The 21932-nt window shown below is 51.3% G+C and overlaps 2 protein-coding genes across 2 annotated transcripts; one reads left to right on the top strand and one right to left on the bottom strand.

Annotated features, from left to right (window-relative positions):
• Positions 1 to 6653: 6653 nt before the first annotated feature.
• Positions 6654 to 10434, bottom strand: CkaCkLH20_12659 (copper-translocating P-type ATPase; the record flags this gene model as incomplete). Its single annotated transcript, XM_038895372.1, has 3 exons — positions 6654 to 9127; positions 9613 to 10080; positions 10149 to 10434. 3 exons carry the CDS (start codon positions 10432 to 10434, stop codon positions 6654 to 6656), a joined length of 3228 nt encoding a protein of 1075 aa, XP_038739321.1.
• A 763-nt stretch (positions 10435 to 11197) lies between these two features.
• On the top strand, positions 11198 to 20606 carry CkaCkLH20_12658 (NupC family nucleoside transporter; the record flags this gene model as incomplete). Its single annotated transcript, XM_038895371.1, has 5 exons — positions 11198 to 11764; positions 11822 to 12033; positions 15058 to 16491; positions 19042 to 20380; positions 20442 to 20606. The coding sequence occupies 5 exons, from the start codon at positions 11198 to 11200 to the stop codon at positions 20604 to 20606; spliced, it is 3717 nt and encodes a 1238-aa protein (XP_038739320.1).
• Positions 20607 to 21932: the final 1326 nt, after the last annotated feature.

Raw genomic sequence — 21932 nt, 5'->3', positions numbered from 1 at the left:
GACTCTGGCCCATTCGAGGTTGAAATTGGCTTCGTTCACAGAAGGATCTGGCCCTGCGGTAGTCTGCAGGCCATGAAAAGGTTGGAATACGCTCACTTGAGCCCGAGAGTAATCATAAGGAGTGTGCGCTGTTGCTGCCGAAGACGAAAAGCTGGCATAAACTGGGGTCTGGCTATTGGTGTAGTAGTTCTCCTCGGAGACCTTGATCCGTCGGTCAGTAATCGTACTTCAGTGTTGCTTCTAAGCCGGACACCTAGATAGAAGGTGGCGTGAACTCACCATGCCGTCGGTCCGGTTTGGCTCGACCCAACACTCGACTTCCATTGCTGACTGCTGATTTGTCTCTTCCCTCGACGAAAGTACCTAACAGTACTTGACGTTGTTGGCTCCCAGTTCAGCTTAACAACATGTCCAGTGTGGACCCCTCTCTTACTTGGGAGCACCCAAGCGGACCACAGACTCGGGTCAAAACCAACGATCTCGGCCTGTGATCTGATAGATCTTGTCAGATATTCGTGTGTGACTGGCAGAAGGCTAGCTCATGTGAGCAGTGACGTGGGCAAATCGTCCGGAATTCTGTCAGGAATTCTGTCAGACAAGAATAAAAGAAGAGGCGGCAGTGGAACAATATTTGCCGGTTGTAAGAACAGTGTGAGATTTGATGGAAAGGATCATGGGAAAGAGTCAATGGGATATACTCAGGCAATTTGAGCTAAGAACGCCGTCATTCGGCCAGCCAAACATGAGGATCACTTTGTCTGCAGATTGCCTTCACGCTCTGCCGGGTCGCTTGCTTTTTCTCGGGTACTTGACCATTCAACCTCACGAGAGCTGGTACTAGTCCCATTGCCATCGTATATGATACATATCATGTACCGTGTCTGCTGGTATTGGTATGGCTGATAGAAAGGAGGGCTAGCTGCTAGATCGACTGGGAAGCTGTCTCCACCGCTAGCCGGTGTCACTCGCAGGTTCTTGCAGGGTCCAGATGGAACATTCGCATTATTGTATCTTGTAAGGCGTGAGGCGTGAGGGGCGTTTATCGAGAGAAGGAGCCGGTCGAAGATCAGTAAAAGTGATATGTTCATCTCCAGGGCGGTGGAATGCCCGTTTTCTAGAGATTTGAGCTTGATATGAAGTCATGATTGGTTTGGAGTTTGAGAGAGGAGACAAATCGCCGAAAGAAGGCATTGCAGGGTTTTTGCATAGTAATTAAACGACGAATAGCAGTGTCTCGCCAAGAAGCTAGCTCTCCGCATGATCCGATAACCTGTCTAGCCGTGAAAGGTGGGCACAATGTTCGGGCCACTGCTCCAAGGATGGTGATGCCCCGAAAGGGTCCCGTTGCAAACGAGCGAACTGTGACCGTTACAACAACCTGGTCTCCGGCCCGGATGGGGAGATGCTGAAGTAGCTCGGGCTGTAAGAAAAGAAAAAGTTGTCGGCCTAATAATTTCAGCTTGTAGTCACGTGGTGGATCTGAGTCGAAAGAAAGATCAATCTTCAATGACGCTCTTCTACAAGCATCACGTGAAGAAGAATGCGCAGCGAAGGTTTCAGCTAGTTTTAGACCAAACTTCTCTGTTCTATTGGGCGATCCAGTGGCTCAGATGGGCTATACAGATTACATAGAATCTTTCAACGCACTACGGAGTTTTGATATCGCCTCGTCCATAGCTCCTTATGCGTGAGAGTTCAAAATAAAAGGCAACTAGCAGCGTCTCGCCAGACTGGATGTTTATAGGAGCAATGTTGTGTATCTGTTTTTGAGGTGCAAGGAAATTAAATGCTTAGCCATCGATGCGAAAATACAATATCATCGCTTTGGGGTTTTCTGACGAGCGTGGTTTTCGAACATAATCAAGAGGCATGTGAGCTCATTTTCCGCGCGCAATTAATCAGGACAGGGCAGCTGCACTGAACAGAACAAATTTGGAAGTCTCAAATCACCAAATCACACTTGATGAGACCGTAAATAGTTCGAACACAGACTCCTTTGCCTGCTCTCGTGCGGATGCTCAGCTTTAGATACCAGGATACTGACGGAATCCACTGAGATAAGCTGTTTTGGTGTCGACCTAGAAGGAGCGTGTTCGCCAGCTGTCATTGATCTGACAGGCTCCCCCACACAGACTCAGACCCAGTGACTTTACTGATTTGCTTTTATAGACCTGTTCCTTAGATCCGCTAGGCAATCCCAGCTAGATGAAGAGTTCGCGGGTACATGTGTATACCGGAAAACTGCAATTCGCCGCGCAATGCAAATTAGGAAATCGGGATTGTTGTGTATGCCAGAAATCGCAAGAAAAGGTCTGGAATGGTGGCTTTAAGCGTATACCCTGACCCCGGCACCACACCCTCTTCGTCGCTTTCTCTGCACAACTGGTAAGCTCAACTTTTTCGCAATCCAGCGGATGGCGTCGCCATAATATTCAGTGTCCGTCACGGACATTACCAGAAATCGTCACAGGCTGTAAATGAGGAGTTACGCTCTTCTGTGTGTGCTGCAGGCGTAGTATCCTGTAGGATCAAGCATACAGGCACGTAGGCCACTCCAACTTTGTCATAAATGATATCAGCTCTCACCCATACGTTTTTAGTGATCCGTCTTGCGGCATGGATACGTGTCTTAACTCCACCATACGATTGAAAGTGAGACACGCCGCTCAGCCTGCCGCTTATGTTTTTTTGGAAGTTGATATCAAACGACGGTGATCCATGATAGGCGGGCGGAGCCGGCGGTGCTCCGGTGGCTGCATTGATTCCATTCGCCAAATCATCCGGGGCATCGTTCTATTCTCATGCATCTGGGTACATTTTGAGAGAAGAGGGAGGGGCAGTGTTCCCACTTGCCAGCCCCCATTTCGAGATTGCCTGCCGGGGAGGTGACAGAAAGCCACCTCCTAGAGGCAAGCCTGCTGATCCCGCAGAGCAAGGTGATATTTCAGGCAACATAGGTATGAGACTTGAATAAGTTCAGCTCAAATCCGCTGAGGTTTAAGCTGGAGCTTTGAGAACCACCTCCACCTCCATACCTTGGCTTCAACGGCAGGCTCCTGCAGCAAAGCCCCTCACTCCCCGTGCAAGCCCATCTCTAAATCTAGGTCATCTGAGTACAGTGGCTTAGTACTCACACTGTGTGGCAGTATGTATCTGTTGGTCGACCCTGGCGCGATGATTTCTCGCCCTTTATTGCCATTACTGATCCACCTTGGAAACTCTCCCCGAAGTCGGACATGGTGCAGGGACGCAGTCCATCACAACACGCAAATACTTTATGTCCTGGACTTTTTGGTCAACAAAGTCCTTCATCCGAATCCAGGCAATGCCTCAAACTGCTAATGCCCTTCGTCAAGTGTGTCCACCAAGTGACACCCACCCATCCACTCTACAGTTTCATACACTAACACTACTATGTAGGTCACGGAGCTTATCCTGCAACATGATGAGCTAGGCTACACGTAATCGTAATGCCGCTGCATTTTGAACTTTCCCCTTCATGTAAGCCTACCAGACTTCTTTCAACATCGTTTCCACACAGCCACCAGCATCGTCTTAGCAGTACTGTTGTATCAGCCCCTAAGCCTTGGAAAAGCTTTCGATGGCGCACTCAAATCAGACACACTAGACCCGGGATGCCGTAATGAGATTCTGTAAATCCTCCTTTTCAAATGAGAGAGAAAAGAGACAACTCCAATGTGGCACCAGGGGTACGTCTACTGCACTGACATTCAACGCAATTTTCAATAGCAAAGAGCATGCTTCAGGTGGCTGGCCTGGCCGTGCTGGTGGGTGTTCAGTGCGTCGTGCCGCTGCCAGAGACAGAGACCCTAATCTGAGTCCAATCTGAACCCTGCTTTACGTCTGCATGAGATTCATCCCACTACGTCCTACGGTGTATCAAAATCCTAAGACCTACACAGCATTTCAGATGTACCTGAGAAGTACTTCTTCAATTCGAGCTTCCAGATACGTTTGTCTCCATGTTCGATGTCGGCCTTACTCCAGGCGAGGGCCGGGACGAGCCTACGAGGCAGGAAGGGCCGGCTCGACCCTGTCCAGCCCATCCAATGCACACTTGCTTTTCCAGAAGGTGCGCGGATGCAGTAGCTCAAGACCAGGATAGTCTACTCCGCAGACACGTAACAATACAAGCCAGACACGGCAAAACGCCATCTTGGGTAGGTACTCAACTTCTGGCTAGTGCTGTGTTATGGCTACCTTAGCCATGAATATCTGTTATTGGTCGTAGCCTCCTCCGGGTAAAGCAGCCGATTGTGTACGAACCTGCGAGTCGAACACTTCATAGTCACACCGCAAGTTAGATAGCGCAGACGAGGTCATCAAGCAGCCCATGTCTTAGGTAGCGAGGGGCATCTCCTCGCACATTCTCCTTGTTCTAGTAATTCTCTTTAATGACAATATTTCTATTAAATGCGCTGCGCGCCCAGAAAAGCCGCCAATAACTCGATAACTGCAAGTCAATACAGCTTAGACTGGTCTCCTAACCCATCTAAAAGCTTTGCCTGCCGGTGCAGACAGGAGACTCATGTCAGATGAGATGGTGCACACGCGGAACGTACTGCAGGATACATGGATGATTTGTGGGTCATCTGTTAGTCTCTGCTATTCTGATTGGCTTGATACGAGTGGAGTCGCGGACACCAGCTCCATGGCTTCGGAGCGGAGCGCCGTCTCCGGGGACGTATAGGCCGTGTCCCGGATGGAATGTACCCACTTATTTCGTGTTCGAGTCCCTCCGGAGAGATAAGTAAAGTAATAGGTGCCGGTCCCTATGTTGACCCTCAAATCCAGCAGCTAATGGGTCGGATTCAACTCGTACTACTCAGTTGATCCTTTTCTACCAAAAAACCGCGCCACTAAGGCACCGAAGCTGAGGTACGTAAGCAAAGCGCATTTGGATTGCGATACATCCCTGCAATGACGCAGGCTGCAGGACCGACTTCAGGAGAATGTTTGCGTGGTGCGAGCTGGAGACTATTTCAGAGATAGCGAACTGCGCCAAGTCGGGGATGCTGCCTCCGGCATGGCGCCAGTCAGAACGCCCGACCCACAATCTAACGGCGCGGCCTGCGAGTAGATGACTAGCTGCCCGTCCCGTGCATTGTACAATCTTCCAAACCGATTCCGAATCCAGATCGTCTTCCACAGGGTGCGGAAGGGCAAGGCTGGCAACGAATCGACCTTCGCGCGGCAGTCACGGCGCTAGGGTGCCTCATCCGTCGGTGGGTTGCTCACATGCGGTGCTGCAAGCCGCTCACTAATGCGGCCGTGTCTCACACTCACACTCACTTTGATGCATGTGTGACATCGCTCCACATTGGCGTCCCACGGCAGACGACGAAGAAACACGTAGCCGGTACTCCAGTCGAGAGCAACGGAGGGCCTCCGGTCCTGTCCCCAGGAAAAGGAAAGAACACGGTGCCCGCGGGCTTCATACCCGATTAAGCCCGAATGCCTTGTCGAAGAATGGCTCTTGATATGAATTCAAGACTTCTACATCGTGCGGTATGACTATGACGCTTGGCCCGATGGATGTTTATGACGGGGCGACTGAAGATCGAGCATCATTATCACAGCCGCACAGGATACATGCCGTTCCAGTGGGCACTGATCTCGCGACTGATCTCGCGCTTATCTTTACGTACTGTCTCTCCGTTGACATGGTGCCGCGGCACGACAGTTCAGATTCGGATGGCAGAATGAGGACCTCGGCTGCGGAGTAAGCTCCGCAGAAATCCGCTCGACTTAGGTAACCTAACTTTCATCTCGCCGCAACATCGATACCAACATCAACATTTTTGCATGCGTCTCGGCATCAATGTATTTCTTGTGAAATTTGATGAGTCTTCGCCAGAAAACAGTAACACCAGGCTGCTTTACCTTGTTGAAATCTCAACTGATTTGCTTCAGTTGTTCTGATGGAAAATTGAGAACGGAAGCGCCCACGAATGTGGGATCTAGACATCACGAAGTACTCTAAGGGTTGAAGTTACTTCGGGCAAATGTACTCGACGTTCCCTCCCCGTCCAACACGCTAAGACGCGGCTCGCACGATTCCGTCCCACGGGGCTTGACTGCAGGTGCCGGGTTACGGACGTAACATACCCTCCATCGCGAAATTCTGCGGTGGTCCGTCTCTAACACAATATCTATGGACCGATCAAAAGGCAGTCTAATGTGTGTTGTTGAATCAACTGAACGACGGAACGGCCCTGTGCCACTGCTACATAGCGGTGGATGCTTGGTGGCTGATGGACATCATGCAAAAGCGACAACCCTTTCTGGAGTAGTGAGGTGGGATCCTGAGGGCCAAGCAGTGACTTCGTCATTTGGCAATCGAAGCAAACTTCTGCTTCTATTTGATACTTCTTGGTTACAAGGATGTAAAGAGTGTGTGAAGAAAAAGCCCTTCCTGAAGTGGCAGCACGCTGCCACCGCTGAACTCACACGCAACGGTCAACCAGTACTACCTAATTTCCGATTCCAAAGAACATACGTAAGACAGATGTTGAAACTGCCTCCGACGCACCTCCTCAAGCGCCCCCCCTTGGCCGTCACACGCCCTCTCCTGAGCAAGTTTCCCGCCATGTGTTTTGCACCACCACCGATATCCTGTATCGATGATCACTTTAGACCTTAGTCCAACGCAGAAGCACGGCGGCGGCGATGACGGGTAAGACAGAAGCGAGCTCGCCAAGGCCAGCGAACTCCGGAGGGATTCGGGCTTTGACAAAAGCCCCGGACCCAAGCAGGATGGCAAACAGGTTGTAGACGAAGCTCCAGCCGAAGTTGAAAGTAATCCTGTTGATGGCTTTCTTGCTTATTGCGATGGCGGTGAGGATCCCGGCAAGGCTGGGGCGCATCAGAACTACATCAGCAGCGGATTTGGCCACGTCAGTGCCCTCGTTCATATGTACGCCAATGGTAGCCTGGGCTAATGCGACGGAGTCGTTTGTACCATCGCCGCAGAAAAGAACAACTGGCTTTTTCTGCTTTCCGTTGTTGTCGAGGGAGGGTGTGTCCAGAAGACGTTGGATGTATTCTTGTTTATCTTTGGGGGTGCAACGAGAACGCACGTTGCTTTCGCAGATCCCCAGTTGCGATGTAACTGTCCGGACGGCCCCGTCGTCGTCACCGGAAAGTACATGAACCGAGATGCCAGAGATCTGCAACTGGGAGATTGTGTCGCGAGCGTCGGACCGCACCGAGTCCTGGAGACCAAACACTGCAGCCAATTTGCCGTCGACCGTGAAGCAAAAAGCAGTGAGTCCTTGGCTCAAGATGGACCCCACGTTGTGATCGGACGAGAGGCCTAGCCACCTCGAGTTGCCAGCGCGAAGCACGCTTCCAGATGCGGTTGCCTCGACACCCTTTCCAGTCAAAGTCTTGGGATCGGATACCGGCGCAGGTGACATGCCACTTTTCTTAATGTGGGCGGCCACGGCAGCAGAGACGGGATGCTTGATGCCACCTACGAGGCCCAGAAGGAGCGCTTGCGTTGCGCCCTGATGATCAGTGAGGTAGCATTCTCTGGCCACGCTCAACTTTCCTTCTGTGAGGGTTCCAGTCTTGTCAAAAACGACGTGCGACGTTTTGTAGGCGACCTCGATACTGTCTGCGGACTTGAAGATGACGCCACGTTCGGCCGCAACGCCGCTCGCAATGACAATCACCATTGGAACAGCGAGACCGATGGCGCATGGACATGAGACGATGAGAACGGTGATTGCGTATGTAATGGCACGGATGGTTGCCTCAGAGCCGGATTCTTTGCGAACAGCGACACCGACAGCGACCCAGATGACGAAGGTGATGATTGTGATGGCAACCACCACCGGTACGAAGTATGTTGCAACGCGATCAGCGATATCTTGGATTTTGGGTTTGGATAGCTTGGCTTCGTCAACCATTCCTGCAATGTTGCTGATAGTGTTGTCTCCTGGCAGTCGAGTAAGCCGGATGCTGAGAGTGCCGGAACCGTTGATTGAGCCAGCTATTACTGGGGAGCCTGGGTATTTTTCAATAACCCTAGATTCTCCAGTTATCATGGATTCGTCCAGCTCAGATGATCCAGTGATGACGGTACCATCTGTAGGAACCCGAGAGTCTGGAGCCAACTTGAAGACATCGCCGTACTGCAGAAGCCGAGAATCAATCTCCCTCTCCTGGCCGCTTGAGTCGACAATAATGGCGTTGATTGCCTGTAGAGATCGAATCGAGATAGACTCGACGGCCTTCTGCCGCGCAAGAGCGCTGACGTACCGGCCTACCATGATAAGAGTTACGAGCAATGTGCTCGTTTCAAAAAACTCGCCGGACGAGAGGGGTTGGTGAGAGACAAGGTAGCCAAAGGATACAACTGAAAAGATGTAGGCAGCACTCGTGCTCAGAACAATGAGCAGGTCCATCTCGATCATTCTCGAGAAAATCAGACTCTTCAAGGCCTTTGGATAGAATGGACCGGCGATAACCACCTGAACAATGGTGGCAAGTGCCAGTGAAGCCGAGCCGTACGCGATCTCATTCTCAGGCAAGGGCGCCCAGGCCATGACAAGAACAGGAATGGTCAAGACGGCAGAGAGCAAAGTCATCAACCCAATGTCGCGAACGTGCTTGCTACCGGCCTCAAGGGTTGGATCCGCACGAGGAGGAGCCAGCTTCACGGGGTTACCCCATCCTCTCTCGACCAAGTCCCGCGCCCCTATAACCTCAGCGTCGAACTCTACGTGAACAGTATTCTTGTCGACGACTCGAATGTCTGTGACACCTTGAGGCCAAGATTGATGTATGAAGTCGTCGGGTGATCCAGGTGTCAGAACGTCAATGCTGGCGCCCTGGCTAGTGACTTTCTCGCACTTGAACTCGGTGGTTCGTTCGAGATGTTTTATGACATCCTCTGCCGACTGACTGCCAATCTCCAAGTCGAACTCAGCGCGGGCGAGCACCAAGCTTGTTTTCAGATTCCTGACGTCGTTGAGGGTTGCCAGAGTTCGCTTGAGCTTCGTCTCACAGCCTGTACAGGTCATGCCCGAGATGCTGAGAATGACGTGCTCCCTTCCGGAGGTGCCTCTTTCGAGGTCAACGGTACTGGTCACTTCAGGGCCTGTTTTCTTGGGAGGCGGCGTTTCATCGCCACAGCAGGAATCCGCACATGAGGCCGCAATGCTAGGAGTGGCGGGCTCGGCACAACAAGCCTCTGCACACCCACCTCCATTGGGCTTCGGGGTGCGTGGGCGGCAGCCTTTCTTGGTCCTGGGGCGTGCTTTGGTCGTACAGGCTGACTTGCTAGGTCCAGATGTGCAGCATGAGTCGATGGACGCGCGGGAGCGAAGCGATACGGCCGAAACTCTCTTCCTCTCAATGGATGACCTCTCCCGGGGGGCGCAACAAGACTCTTGGCCAAGGGCTAGAAGGGCACGACAAATGCAACCGAGGGCATCTAGCTTGGCTTGGTAGGTTTCACGGATGGTTCTGGAATGGCCGCGGCATGGCTTTCCATCTCGACCACCATTGCAACTATCCGCACCGAGAGATGCTGCAACTTCAATGTCAGTCTTATAGATGTATCTAGGACTAGGTGTGGCAAACCTTTTCCAGAAGCGCGGGAAGCCGTCCGCTTGATGCCGGTGCATTCTCTAAGGGCTAGACGTTCAATGCAGGTCGTATCGCAGCAAGGCGAGGTTTTGCCCTCACAGCAGCTAGGGGCTGGATCCTGTTCAACCATGGCTGGGCGAGCTGAACAAAACACCTTGTTGCAATCGTCTTCAGCCTTGGCCTTCTCGGGGCCGGAGTTGCCTTCCACAGCACTAACGGCAGCACGCTTCATGGAAGGCTTGGATTCGATCGCGGAGCCACAGCAGCCTTTCTTGCAATCGTCTTCCACTTTGATTTTCGGGGCACACTGATCCTCCTTGTTAGAGATGATAGAAAGGCTCTCGGTAGGCTTGGCCTCGGCCATGGAGCCACAGCAACCCTTCTTACAGCCGCCGTCTAAGACGGGCTTGGGCGAGCAACACTCACCCGGTTGCCCATCAATCTTGCCGATGCAGGAACTGGCTATACTCGCGTGTTAGCAATATGCCTTCTATCAAATACTCTTCTCCTCTGTCCATGGTATGTTTTACCTGCAATCTCGCGGGCGGGTTTGGCATCGGATTCCTTGCTCGGCTTTTCGCCACAGCAGTCATCCTGGTCGTCGCCAGCAGCTTCTGTGCAGCCAGAACCAGCCAAATCAACGGCAAGAGTCGAAACGCAACATCCTTTCTGGCGTTCCTTGTTCAACAGGCCGACATATGAAGCCTCCTTGAAGCCTTCAGCGTTTGCATGTTCTCCCGTGCCGCAGCAACCCTTCAGGCAGTTATCGCCCTTATTGTCGATGACTGCTGCCATAGAGCTATCAGCGGACACCATCTTGTCGCCAGAAGAGTCACAGCAGCCATCTTTGCAGCTTTCCCTGTCTTGGATGACGGTTTCATGAGCAGACGAGTTGACATTGTTGTCAACGCAAGACGTCGCGTCGTCACAGCCACCGCGTTCAAGGGAGGGACCTCGGTCGGCAGCAGTAGTTGCCTCCACACGTGGTGGATCGCAACATCCCGAGCCACAAGCCATGGCAATTGAAGGATTGAGTGTAGTTCGTCTTATTCTTGCGATTGATGAGTGTCGTCTGGGATTCTAGCAGTTGAGGAATTGGACGAAGACGAGTGCCATCCAGCCAGATGTTCTGGTTTCTGACAAGCGGCAGTCACCGGAATCGGCTAGCGCGTGCGCTCCAGTAATTCGTTATCCCTGATAAGGTCCCACTTAATAGAGTTCCCTCTTAGTTATTTGCTTAAACGATTGGAACCACTTCGTAGTTTCATAATGAGCTATAGATACGCTAGACGCATATACATTAACCCGAAATTCCTCATGCTGCCTCAATGGTTAAATCAACATAGATCTAAATTCTACAAAGGCAGAGGTCTAAAGTCTAACAATCTTCATCGGAATCATTCGCTAGACGTCTTGCAGTAACTCTCCTCACCAATTCTTTCACAGTCTCAGGATCAGTTGGACCAATATGCGGATATGAGTAACACTCGCCCCAAAACGCCTTGCCATTCAGCAAACCCGGGTCCGCCCCCTTCTCCAGCACCCATTCAGCAAACTCCCAGTCTTGAGCTGCGCAGCAATGTGCAAAAACGGTCGTCTCAAACTTGCTACGAGGTTGAATAGCGACCGTGTCAAGGCATGGTACCTTTCTCACATCGTTCACGCAGAAAGCCCCGGAAGCGAGAAGATGCTCAGCCATCGGGCGCCGCCTTGCAAAAGGCACCCCCGTGAAGGTGAATTTATGCCGGAGATGCTCAGGCATTGCTATCTGGCACGATACGATGCTATGCAGCGGCGCTGTGAATGCCGGATCAGCCCCGTGGGCCAGGAGGAGGTCAACGAGCACGACATCCCCGAGTCGCGCGGCGCTGTTGAGCGCATCTCCGCCTTGCCGATTCATTGGTGGATTTCCTTCCTGCCTGTGAGACTCAGCGCCGATGTTCGGGTCCGCGCCGTGTTCCAACAGGAGCTTGACGAGTTGTCGGTTGGCGAGGCACCCTTCGTAAGGCAGCGGCGTCCTGCCCTCATCGTATTGGCCCCGGCTCCATGCCTGGTTAGGGTGCCAACCAAAGGCGAGAAAGACGTTGAGAAGAGCCAGAAGATTGATTTCCGGCTGATACTCATCAAAGATGGCGTCGTCTCTTATGTAGGCAAATTCTTCGTATTGGACAAGAAACCCTCGCCCAAAGACATTGCCGTGTAGACTCGTGCCGTGTTCCAGAAGGTACTTCGCAACGGCTGGTTGATTTCCAAACGAAGCTTGCTCGAGGGCGTATTGACGCACAGCTTGGCTTGGTCTGTTTTGCTGCATGAAAGCGTCGACTTCGTCAAGGAGGCCCAATTCACAAGCCACGTAAAAGCGGATCTCGTCGTCGTCTTGACTGATGACGTCGGGCACAACACAGTATTCTGGCCGTGGAAGTCGTGAAGGTAGAGGCGGAAGATGGGCCCAACGAGCTGCCAAGTGTTGATTGAGAGTTTCGTAAATACGAGGTTCAAGTCCTAACAGCGTAGCTTTCTTTCTTATGTCATTGATCTCTTTAATGGTGCTGATCCGCTCCAGCATAAGCCGAAAACGTTCTGTTTGATCCATTGAGGGAGTATTGAAGAAGACGCTGTAGGCACCTTCTTGATGGCATTCGGAAAGGATGAGACAGGTCGAGAGCCGATAGTCATTCAGTACGAAAGTGTTGGGCATCGCAAATGGTTTAAGTAGGCAACACAGCCAGCCATTGCGGGGAAGACCACGTGACGTTCCGACCAACAACATCAAATCACGACCTCAAGCGGGGAAGGAATCTGCCTTATTTTTAGACCGATTTATTCCCATCACGCCCTCGTACATGGCTAGGTTGTGTGTGGTTGGACGTTAGGCGCCTGTAAAAGCAGTGTTGGTTGGGACAATAAAACAGTTTAGAGCGCGGCCAGACTTGGGGTCTATTACATTCCTTCGTGGCCCAGAAGGCATACGAGGTCCTGCAGGAGAACATCAACCGACCCCAAGCACCTAACGTACGGTCTACGTGTTTCAGACCAATCCACCTGAAATGAGCTGCGATCACACCCAGCTGTTGGTCGTCTGGATGTTGGGTTAAGCCCCCAAGCTTATAAATACATTGGCACTCGCCAATGCTGAAGAAGGTTTGTGAGTTTGTCAATGTATCGGATCCAAGTATCAAATTTCAAGAAGTTCATGGATGATCATATGGCATATGGTTTAAGAACCATTGGATGGGTTCGAGAGCAGTCATTGCTTCAACCACGTAGCACCTCCAGGGGTCCAGTCAGTAAAGCTTCGAATGTGCATATACACCAAGACTCAGGGTAAACTACATTTGGAATCAACGTATCCATAGGGTTCAAGGTTGGATTGACACATGAACTTGCCCAGTTTGACCCAATCTTGCCTTTTCGGGTCATCAACAGCTCAACTTCACCCCCAAATATCCCCCACAATATCACACCTTCCTCCCCGCCCCCAAACAAAGCGAACATGGGCTTGAGATATTGCAGAAAAAATCATGGAATCCTTTCGACGTTCTCGCACTCGTTGGTCCCTGGAAAATCGTATAAAAGGTGCGGCATATCACTTGCCATATGTCTACTTACCTTCAATCACCCATCAAATTCGCAACACCCATCATTACATACTGTTTCAAACCAGAACGTATTAAATTGGACTTACTTTTATTGTTTTTTTGAGTGTATCAGTCTTCTCATCATGCTTATCTACCGTGTCTTTGCATTGTCCTTGATACTAGCTGTTGTCGAAGGGCTCATACGCCGCGGCAAGGATCACAGCGCTCGACAGGCTCCAGAACTTGCCTCCCCAACTTGCCGCTTCCAACGTCAAAAAGAGCTTGGTCTTTGTGGCCCAGGGACAGGTATCCAAACCGAAACCATTGCGGAGGTAGATCTCCTTCTTATTTTTCTTTGGGTGTCATTTGACACTTGGCGACGGCACGACTGACGCTTCACAGCCAAACACGGAGACAACTAGCTCATACACTACGTCTATGGAGTCCTCATGGACAGCGGCAAATCCCACTCTTACAACATCAACGTTGGTAACGAGCAAAAATCCACAGGACGGAGTCACCAAGACCATGGTCGTGATATCGGGTGGCCCCATCACATCAACTCTGACGCTTCCTGGTCCCTTGCCAAGCAAGCTTGACCCCTCTGGAGCCGAAGTGAAGTCAAGCGTCTTTTCCATCTCCTCGATAATTTCGAGCACTTTACCCACGGTCACTGCCTGGATTGACAACCCTGAGAAAGCACAGGGGTCTGCAGCTATCGAGGCTGTCCAGCCCATTGTAACTATTGTCGGCGGTCTGACTAACAACCTTCCGGGTGGCATTATAACTGCAGCCTGCGATGGCTTCACTTCGGATGACAGCAGTCTTATTCAACACATCAACCTGGTTATGTGCAGGCTGCTCAATGTTATCTTGGATCTCCGCACAGGCATCAGTGCAGCAGGGCCGGAAGAGTTAAACCCAATCATCTCTGGCGTCCGATCTGGGTTAGGAGAAGCATCTTCAGAGATTTCAAGCGCAGCAGCAGTAATTGATGTCACACAGCGGCCGTCCACCACCCTCATCGCTAGTACAATCAACAGTGCGATTACACCTGGTACTTCTAACGCCGCCAACACCGAGGTATCATCTACCACAGAAACAGTTCCAATAACTATAACTACTTTGCCAGAAGGGGCGCAAACGTCCACCATAACGAAGGTTTCGTACACTTCGCCGACTTACATTACAACAACGACATCTGAAGGTGGTGAGCCCACGATCGTGCCAGGTTGGTATAACTCCCAAAACATTCCACAGGTACGATGACTGATGTTTCAAGTAATTATTCCCTTCTCGGGACCACCAATCCTATGTTTTGGCTGTTACACTTCGTTTCCCCCGAACATCGCAATACGCGTTCCAGAATTCTGCGTACAGCTTTTCGGGCTGAACATCGGGAATTGCCCATTATCAGATGATGATAACACAACGGAAGACGAGAACAAAGATGACGAGAAGACGAACGAGGAGCAATCCGCGACATCAAATGACCAGTCAGCGACTTCGACTCTCTCCTCATGTACTACAACCATCACGGCAACTCACGAGAGCGTGTTTTGCTCGGTGAGCAAAAGTGAGCAAGTCTGTTTCACAAATTCAGCGAACTTGTATTGATTATATCTGTAGCAAACTCACCAGATGGGCCTCCTCCAACAGTACTTGGATGTTCGACAACGGCTTACACCACAATCACCAGCTGTTCTGGTTCCAACTCGGCAACCACCACCACAACAGAAATAAGTGCCCCGACAGAGTGGCTGTGCGAACAAAACACGTGTGGACGATACGGATGTCCAGCCTCGCAGAAGAGGTCTCAGGTGGCATCGCCTCATGAACTTCAAGAGCGTGGTAACCCTAGCCAAGGTATCTGGCCCGACCCCAGCGACTATGCCAACCAGCAGGACTTCATGATCCAGGAAAGTCGCAAGATAAAAGACAAGAAGACTGGCTACGAGGCCAAGGAAGTCCTTCTTACCACCGAAGATATGGGCAACCATCTAACCAGCCACAACTGGATTTCCTTCAAGGATAATGTTGGGGCTCTCTCGGTCCGTGGCTTATATGGTTGTACGTCAGTGGTTGTCTTGTCTCAGAGGGGCGCATGGGCTAGCCATATCTGGGAACCGGCCTTCTACCACGAACAAGAGGCTTTTTTTCTGGATAGAGGTATCACTGGTATCCACATGGGCGTCGGCTCCGATCATCCTTACGCAACGTTCATGGAGTACGGCATCGATCATCTCATGAAAGATCCAGAGGCAGGCGATCACGGCGTTATGTTTGGCGATGGCACTCCCGCAGATGCAACTCTCCCGATCCAGGTCTTTTTGTTTGCGCCACGGCCCCGTCCAGAGGTAGGTCTACCGCAAGATGTGCGACAAAACCCAAACTACCGAGAGGGAAGTCTCTTATACGGTCAACGACTGGAATACCTGCACAAAGACATGATGAATACCTTCGCCAAGGTGAAAATCGACGTCATTGACTACGCTCCCCGTGTTCCTACCGAGAAGCAGGATGCTGAAAAATTGATAAACCCCGTACGCGACATAATCGGTGACACGAGTATCAGTTCACCGCGCGGAAAGCTGCTCATACAGTACCAACCAGCACAAAGCTGCGCTGGACAGGCCAGTTGGCGTGTTTGGGTTGAGGATAGGCCTCTTGAGGGCCGCACATCCAGCTGGTACCCGGCGCAGAATCAGATTTTCCAAGGCCAAACTGCGCAGAGGCCAGCGGAAAAGCGACAGGTCTGCCCGGTCAGATCCGCTGTCCCATCCTCTGCCGAGCATTCGCAGCAAAGCAAGCCATCTGGTTCAGAGCAGACCATGACAGCGCCAGGACCCGGTCATTCAGGGACAACAGCTGCCACTACACAAGGGTCTACCACGGCAATATCGGAAACGGTTACTTCTGTGGACCCATCTTCACTACAAGAGTCAACCGCGTCAGAAACACTGCCTCCAAAAGTCACCACAGCTGTTCCGCCGCCGCCAGCACCCACGACCAAAGCCCAACCTCCCCCCGCAGAGCCTACAGAACAGGTCATCGTAGAGTACCTACTGGAGAAAGAGGCCCGGGTATTACCAAATCAACCCATCATTTCAAAGGGCCACTGGGTCATGTTCTTAAAAAAGGTGGACGATACCAGTCGCAGGGAGTGCGATGACAGGAGAGTGGGGTATAAGAAGGCCGACGACGACATCAAGCTGGCCGACTCTTGGCCACCCACCATCTTCGCACAAGAAGCCGATTTCACGCCAATTTTGATTGCTGGCCGTAAAGACTGCAGGTACATTGAGAAAATTGGTGGTGGAGGACCAGGCTCTTTTACTTGTTCCGGCCTTGGTCAATTTGAATGCATTGAGGACGAGCAGTCCAAGGGTAAGAAGAGCTGCGGAGCTGCTCCAATGCAGGCCGATTATTATCCTAAAGTCAGATGCTTGTTGCCGATTGTGTAGGTATCGTTTCGGAGCACGATGTACGCAGCTGAATTGCCGCTATCGAGTTGTCATTGTTATTGCATAACCATAGCCTTTCGAGGACAAGGGGAGCTCTACAGTTCTGAGACTGTGAATTGATTTCCTTTGAAGCTCCTCGATTTCAGCATCTCATGCGTGAATGCGTGGATATTCAGGGACTCAGCTCGCTACTACTGTTAGTCTATGTCTGTTATATCTATGGTTTTATCTACCACCGGGTCTCTTCAATCGTTATTGTCGAACAAGCCAGTCCTAAGACTTGAAGAATTGTGGATAGATGTCCCTCAGTTGGTCCAGACGGCTTATCTGATCCTGAGATGCGGGCTTTTCCGGAACCGGCAACCCATCCTCCAGAAAGTGAGCTACCCTCCAGCCGAAGGCCTTCGCACTTTTGCAGTTGCCATATGAATCGTCTTCGAACGAAAGTTAGTGACGTCATCCTAAATTTGTAAAGCTTGCACATGAGGTTCAAGAACGCACCAACGAAAAAGCATTTCTCAACATCATGTACTCCAGCTTCCATCATAGCTTTGCGATACATGCTCTCGTTGGGCTTGCAGACGAAAGGTCTCTGTGAGTAGTCGCAGTAGGTCAACCCTTCGAATAAATCCTCAACGCCAAGAATTCGCACAACTCTCTTCGCATGCGTGACATATGCGTTAGTCAGGAGCCAGAGTCGGACCTTGGAGGTGTCGATGGACTCAAGCAGCTGCCGAAGTTCCGGGTCTGGTTTGAGGATGTTCTCTAGAGGCAATGCGTCGTCGACTTGCGCGTTGTACTCCAACGCATCAATCTTATGATGACGAACCAGGCCTTCAATGGAGTGTCCGTAGCTTTTGTGGTATTCATGATGGAGTCGCACTGCGTCCTCGCGGCTGAGAGATAGATGCTTCTCGAAGTAATCATCAATTAGATCGGAGACCAAGTCAAAGATTTTCGCACCTGTGTGCCATGTCAGCTATGAAATGACTGCACGATAAGTCTCTGACTCCCTTACTCCGAGAATAGAGGCAGTTATCTATATCGCTGTTGACCGCGTCGTGCGGATGTCAGCCGAAATTCCGCCGAGGCTAAAATGACGCAGGATGGGAGTGTCACTCACAAGAACAGGACTGGCTTCTGGGAGTTGGCCCCTGGGTCCGCTTGAGAACCCATCGCTGCAAAAGTGATTTTGCGGAGTGAAGCTATAATCGTACAGCATCCAGCAAGACAAGTGCGTCTAGACTGGGTAATTTGACATCAGCAAAATTTTCTTTGGAGATAGAGTTCATCCGGACCTTCTTGTCCCACGCCGAAAACGCCACCTGTTTCGGTGAAACATCGACGTCATCACTGCCAGTCTTATTTCCGGCTTTCGCGGTCACCCGGATGGATCGCAATCCCGATCTGTGGCTAGAAACACGAACATCTGTAGGCAATACCTGCACTTGCCGTTCATGAAAAGGCGTCTATATGGCTTTTTTCGCATTTTGAAGTAACACTGGAGGGAATCCATTTCATTCAGACTCTCTCAGATGTGCGGTTAAAGTCCCACTGCTGCACAACTACAACTAATATGTGTTCGGCTGGCAGCTGTTATGCGAGTTGACTCATTCACTGTTCTAACACAGTTCATGTCCTAACCATGCAGAGGATGTCATTGACTCATTAAGACGGAAGAGCTGGTCGAAATTCGTTGGTGATCTCTGGGGAAAGTGTGACGATACGCCTGACGAAGATGATAAGAAAAAGAGGAAAGAAAAAGTTATTCATCATGAAAACGTCGAGGAATAACTTTCCGCATAATTAGGACACGATTTAAAAGAAGTATGGCTGACAAGGTGCTGTTTACGACGCGATCGCACAGACTCCCAGCTTTCTGCAAGCGGCAACATCGTCCCATCTCCTTATCAGACTGATGTTCGCCACACTCTTCTCTTCACATCATTTTTTCCCCTTGCGCCGAAACCCCCGCTCGTGCCGTTTCTCACTGCTCGGTGTCGTATCGCGTATGCATTCCTAGAATGTGTCCCTCCAGCTTAGGCGTAGCAGAGGATGAGTCTTGTGAATCTACACGGCTCCAAGGGGCCAACGACAGAGACTATCCAGAGAAGTCCGATCAAGAACAACCTCCAGGACAAGCGAAGCCTCAGGTCCCGCATAAGCAGCAAGAGGGAGCTAGCACAGACGGAAGCGATGTCGAAGCTGGCGTCGGACAACACGAGGGCGTTCAAAGGCGGAAAAGAAGGAAACTCCAAGTGTCGAAGATATACAAAAAGTACAGACTTCCAGTTCACATCATAGGATGGCTGTTCTGGACCGGGTAAGACAACGCCTCCACGACTTAACAGGCACCGCCACTAACTCATGATGCGAATCAGATGGTGGATCGTAGGCCTCATATTCCACCGCTCAGATAGTCTCGGTTGGTTGAAGCCTTCTCTGGTGTACTTGGCCATCACCATTCGAATCATCACCCTATGGCTTCCTGCCGCTGCTGTCATGACCCCTCTTCGTTTTGTATGGGGGAACACCGCCGTCAAAGCATACGACATGACCCCGGAAAGGCTTCATAAGCCTATAGCTGCTGCAACTACCGTGGGAGTGTTCCTCGTCGGAACCATGATACCGGAAGAAGCGGGAGAAAACACGAGAGCCAGTCGAGCTATCTCTCTCTTCGGCCTTGTGCTGCTCATCGCTCTCCTTACTGCGACATCTCGAGACTGGAAAAAGATTGCATGGCACAGTGTGATAGGCGGCATGCTTACTCAATTTCTCATTGCCGTCTTTGTCTTAAAGACTAGTGTTGGATACGACATTTTCGCCTTCATATCTGAAATGGCAAGGACGCTACTCGAGTTCGCCAAAGATGGCCTCAGGTTTCTTACAGACGATGAAGTTCCGACGAAGACATGGTTTCTCATCAGTGTCGTGCCACCGATCATCTTCTTCATCTCCTTGGTGCAGCTCTTATACCACTGGGGTCTATTGCAATGGTTCATCTGCAAGTTTGCCATCTTCTTCTTCTGGACACTGCGAGTCTCAGGCGCTGAAGCGGTGGTGGCCACCGCGACCCCCTTCGTGGGGCAAGGAGAATCAGCAATGCTCATCAAGCCCTTTATCCCACATCTGACGCTCGCTGAGATCCATCAAGTCATGACTTGTGGCTTCGCGACGATAGCTGGGTCGGTGCTGGTGGGGTACATTAGTCTTGGACTCAACGCGCAAGTTCTCGTTTCTTCGTGCATCATGTCGATACCAGCGAGCATAGCGGTGTCGAAACTAAGATACCCGGAAACCGAAGAGACAATCAGCTCCGGCAAGATCACTGTACCCGAGGACGAAGAGAAGGCCGCCAACGCACTGCATGCATTCGCCAACGGCGCCTGGCTGGGCCTCAAGGTAGCCGGCATGATAGTTGCGACGCTCCTCTGCGTGATCTCGTTCGTTGCTTTGGTCAACGGGCTTCTTGGGTGGTGGGGGAAGTACTTGAACATCAACAACCCCCCATTGACTCTCGAGTTGATTCTAGGCTACGTCTTTTACCCTGTAGCCTGGTGTTTGGGGGTTCCCAACAAGGACCTACTCATTGTGGGTGAGCTCATCGGCATCAAGATCATCACGAACGAATTCCTCGCCTTCAAATCGCTTTCGAGCAATACGGAACCTTACGTCTCTATGTCACCCCGTTCAAAACTGATAGCTACGTATGCATGTTGCGTAAGTACTCACAACCGATGTATAATTACTTTGAATTGACCTGATCTGATCGTGATGGCAGGGCTTCGGAAATGTTGGTGCTCTCGGAACCCAGATAGGGGTCCTTTCTCAGATTGCCCCAGGCCGTGCTGGCGACGTTTCCAAGGTGGCTGTGTCTGCTTTGTTTGCCGGGATCTTGTCAACATTGACATCCGCCAGTGTTGCAGGAATGCTGTACACTGGCTAGTTAGGTAGCCTCAATCATGAAGGACGTCTCTTTAGATGAATGATGCCGTGTTCATGTTCAGGTATCACTCGGTGATCACTCAGTCGTTCTAGCCGTGCTGAGCTTTTCTGAACCTCCTCACTTCATACGCTCCTTGTGGACTTGCCTAGATGCACCCAAAGACTGCCTCCGGGTGCGCTTCGGAAGGTTGCTGAGAGAAGAAATCAACTGCGTAAGCCGAAAGGCTTTCCCGTCGACAACAATCTGCATTTACTTGCACAAAGTTCAGGAGTGAGGCTCTTTTAGGGCAGCGAGGAAGCCTCGAGGTTCTACGACCAAGTCACAGCTCAGCAAAGTCACAGCCGGCAGAGATATGTGAGACACCGCGCTTCGCACAAAGGTTCCTGACGACCCCCGGAATGTAACTTCAGCTGAGGCTGACTGTGACAGTTGGAATTGCACTTTGATTGCCCTTCTGCGAGCTACGCGTTGATATCCTGGAGCCGGCACGAAAATCGTCTGAAGGTTAGGCGTTGAAGGGGTCGGCCGAGTACTCCGCAGCATCCGCAGCATCACGGGCTGGGCTTACCCTCTTCCCCTCCCCCATACCCCATACCCCAGGTTGCTTCGCACGTTTGCAATCAATCAATCTTCTTCATTTTCACGTAATAATTTCCATTCGGACGGATGGCACAGACTGATAGGGCCTTTAGACGGCCAATGCGTCTTACCACGAGGAAGATGGCGTCAGGGTGGTTCCGCTGCGATGCGAACCTCTTACGAGATATTTACCCCATCAATTCCATCGATACCCTATTTCCCCAACTGTGCGCTCTTTTTGCCCGGTCAAGACAGTGAACCAGACTCCAATGGACTCTTGGAACACCGCGCGCATCCATTGGCAAGATCCATCTTGCATTTGCACTGCCCAGTCCTGGGGAAACCGGGGTTGTTGTGAGGAAGCCTGACAAAAGGTACGAAAGCTCACTGGAGACTGGGGTAAGGTCCACTGGGCGGGCTCTTAGGATCAAGCGGGACGTGGAATGACATCGACGACATCGACAAGAGTCCAAATGGGTGAGGTGACAGCGACGGAAACGCTAGAAAATGCATGGAAGAACGCTATGTTAGCGACCCAGAGACGCAGAGAAACTCCCCGTCGGAGGCTGGAGAGAAAAGTTGCTGTCCGTCGCTAGCCGAAGAAATCTTGGCCAGGCATGATGGAAAGGTCGTGCGATCGATAACTTCAGTTGATTGGCAGTCATTGCGATAAACATCTCATTGCCCAACATAGGGAAATGAGCTGACTGACAACTTACTGCTGCACAAATCTCTAGGTTGGGGCAT

The sequence above is a fragment of the Colletotrichum karsti genome (assembly GCF_011947395.1).
Source record: "Colletotrichum karsti strain CkLH20 chromosome Unknown Scaffold63, whole genome shotgun sequence".
NCBI lineage: Eukaryota > Fungi > Ascomycota > Sordariomycetes > Glomerellales > Glomerellaceae > Colletotrichum > Colletotrichum karsti.
This window is presented reverse-complemented; position numbering and strand designations above follow the sequence as displayed.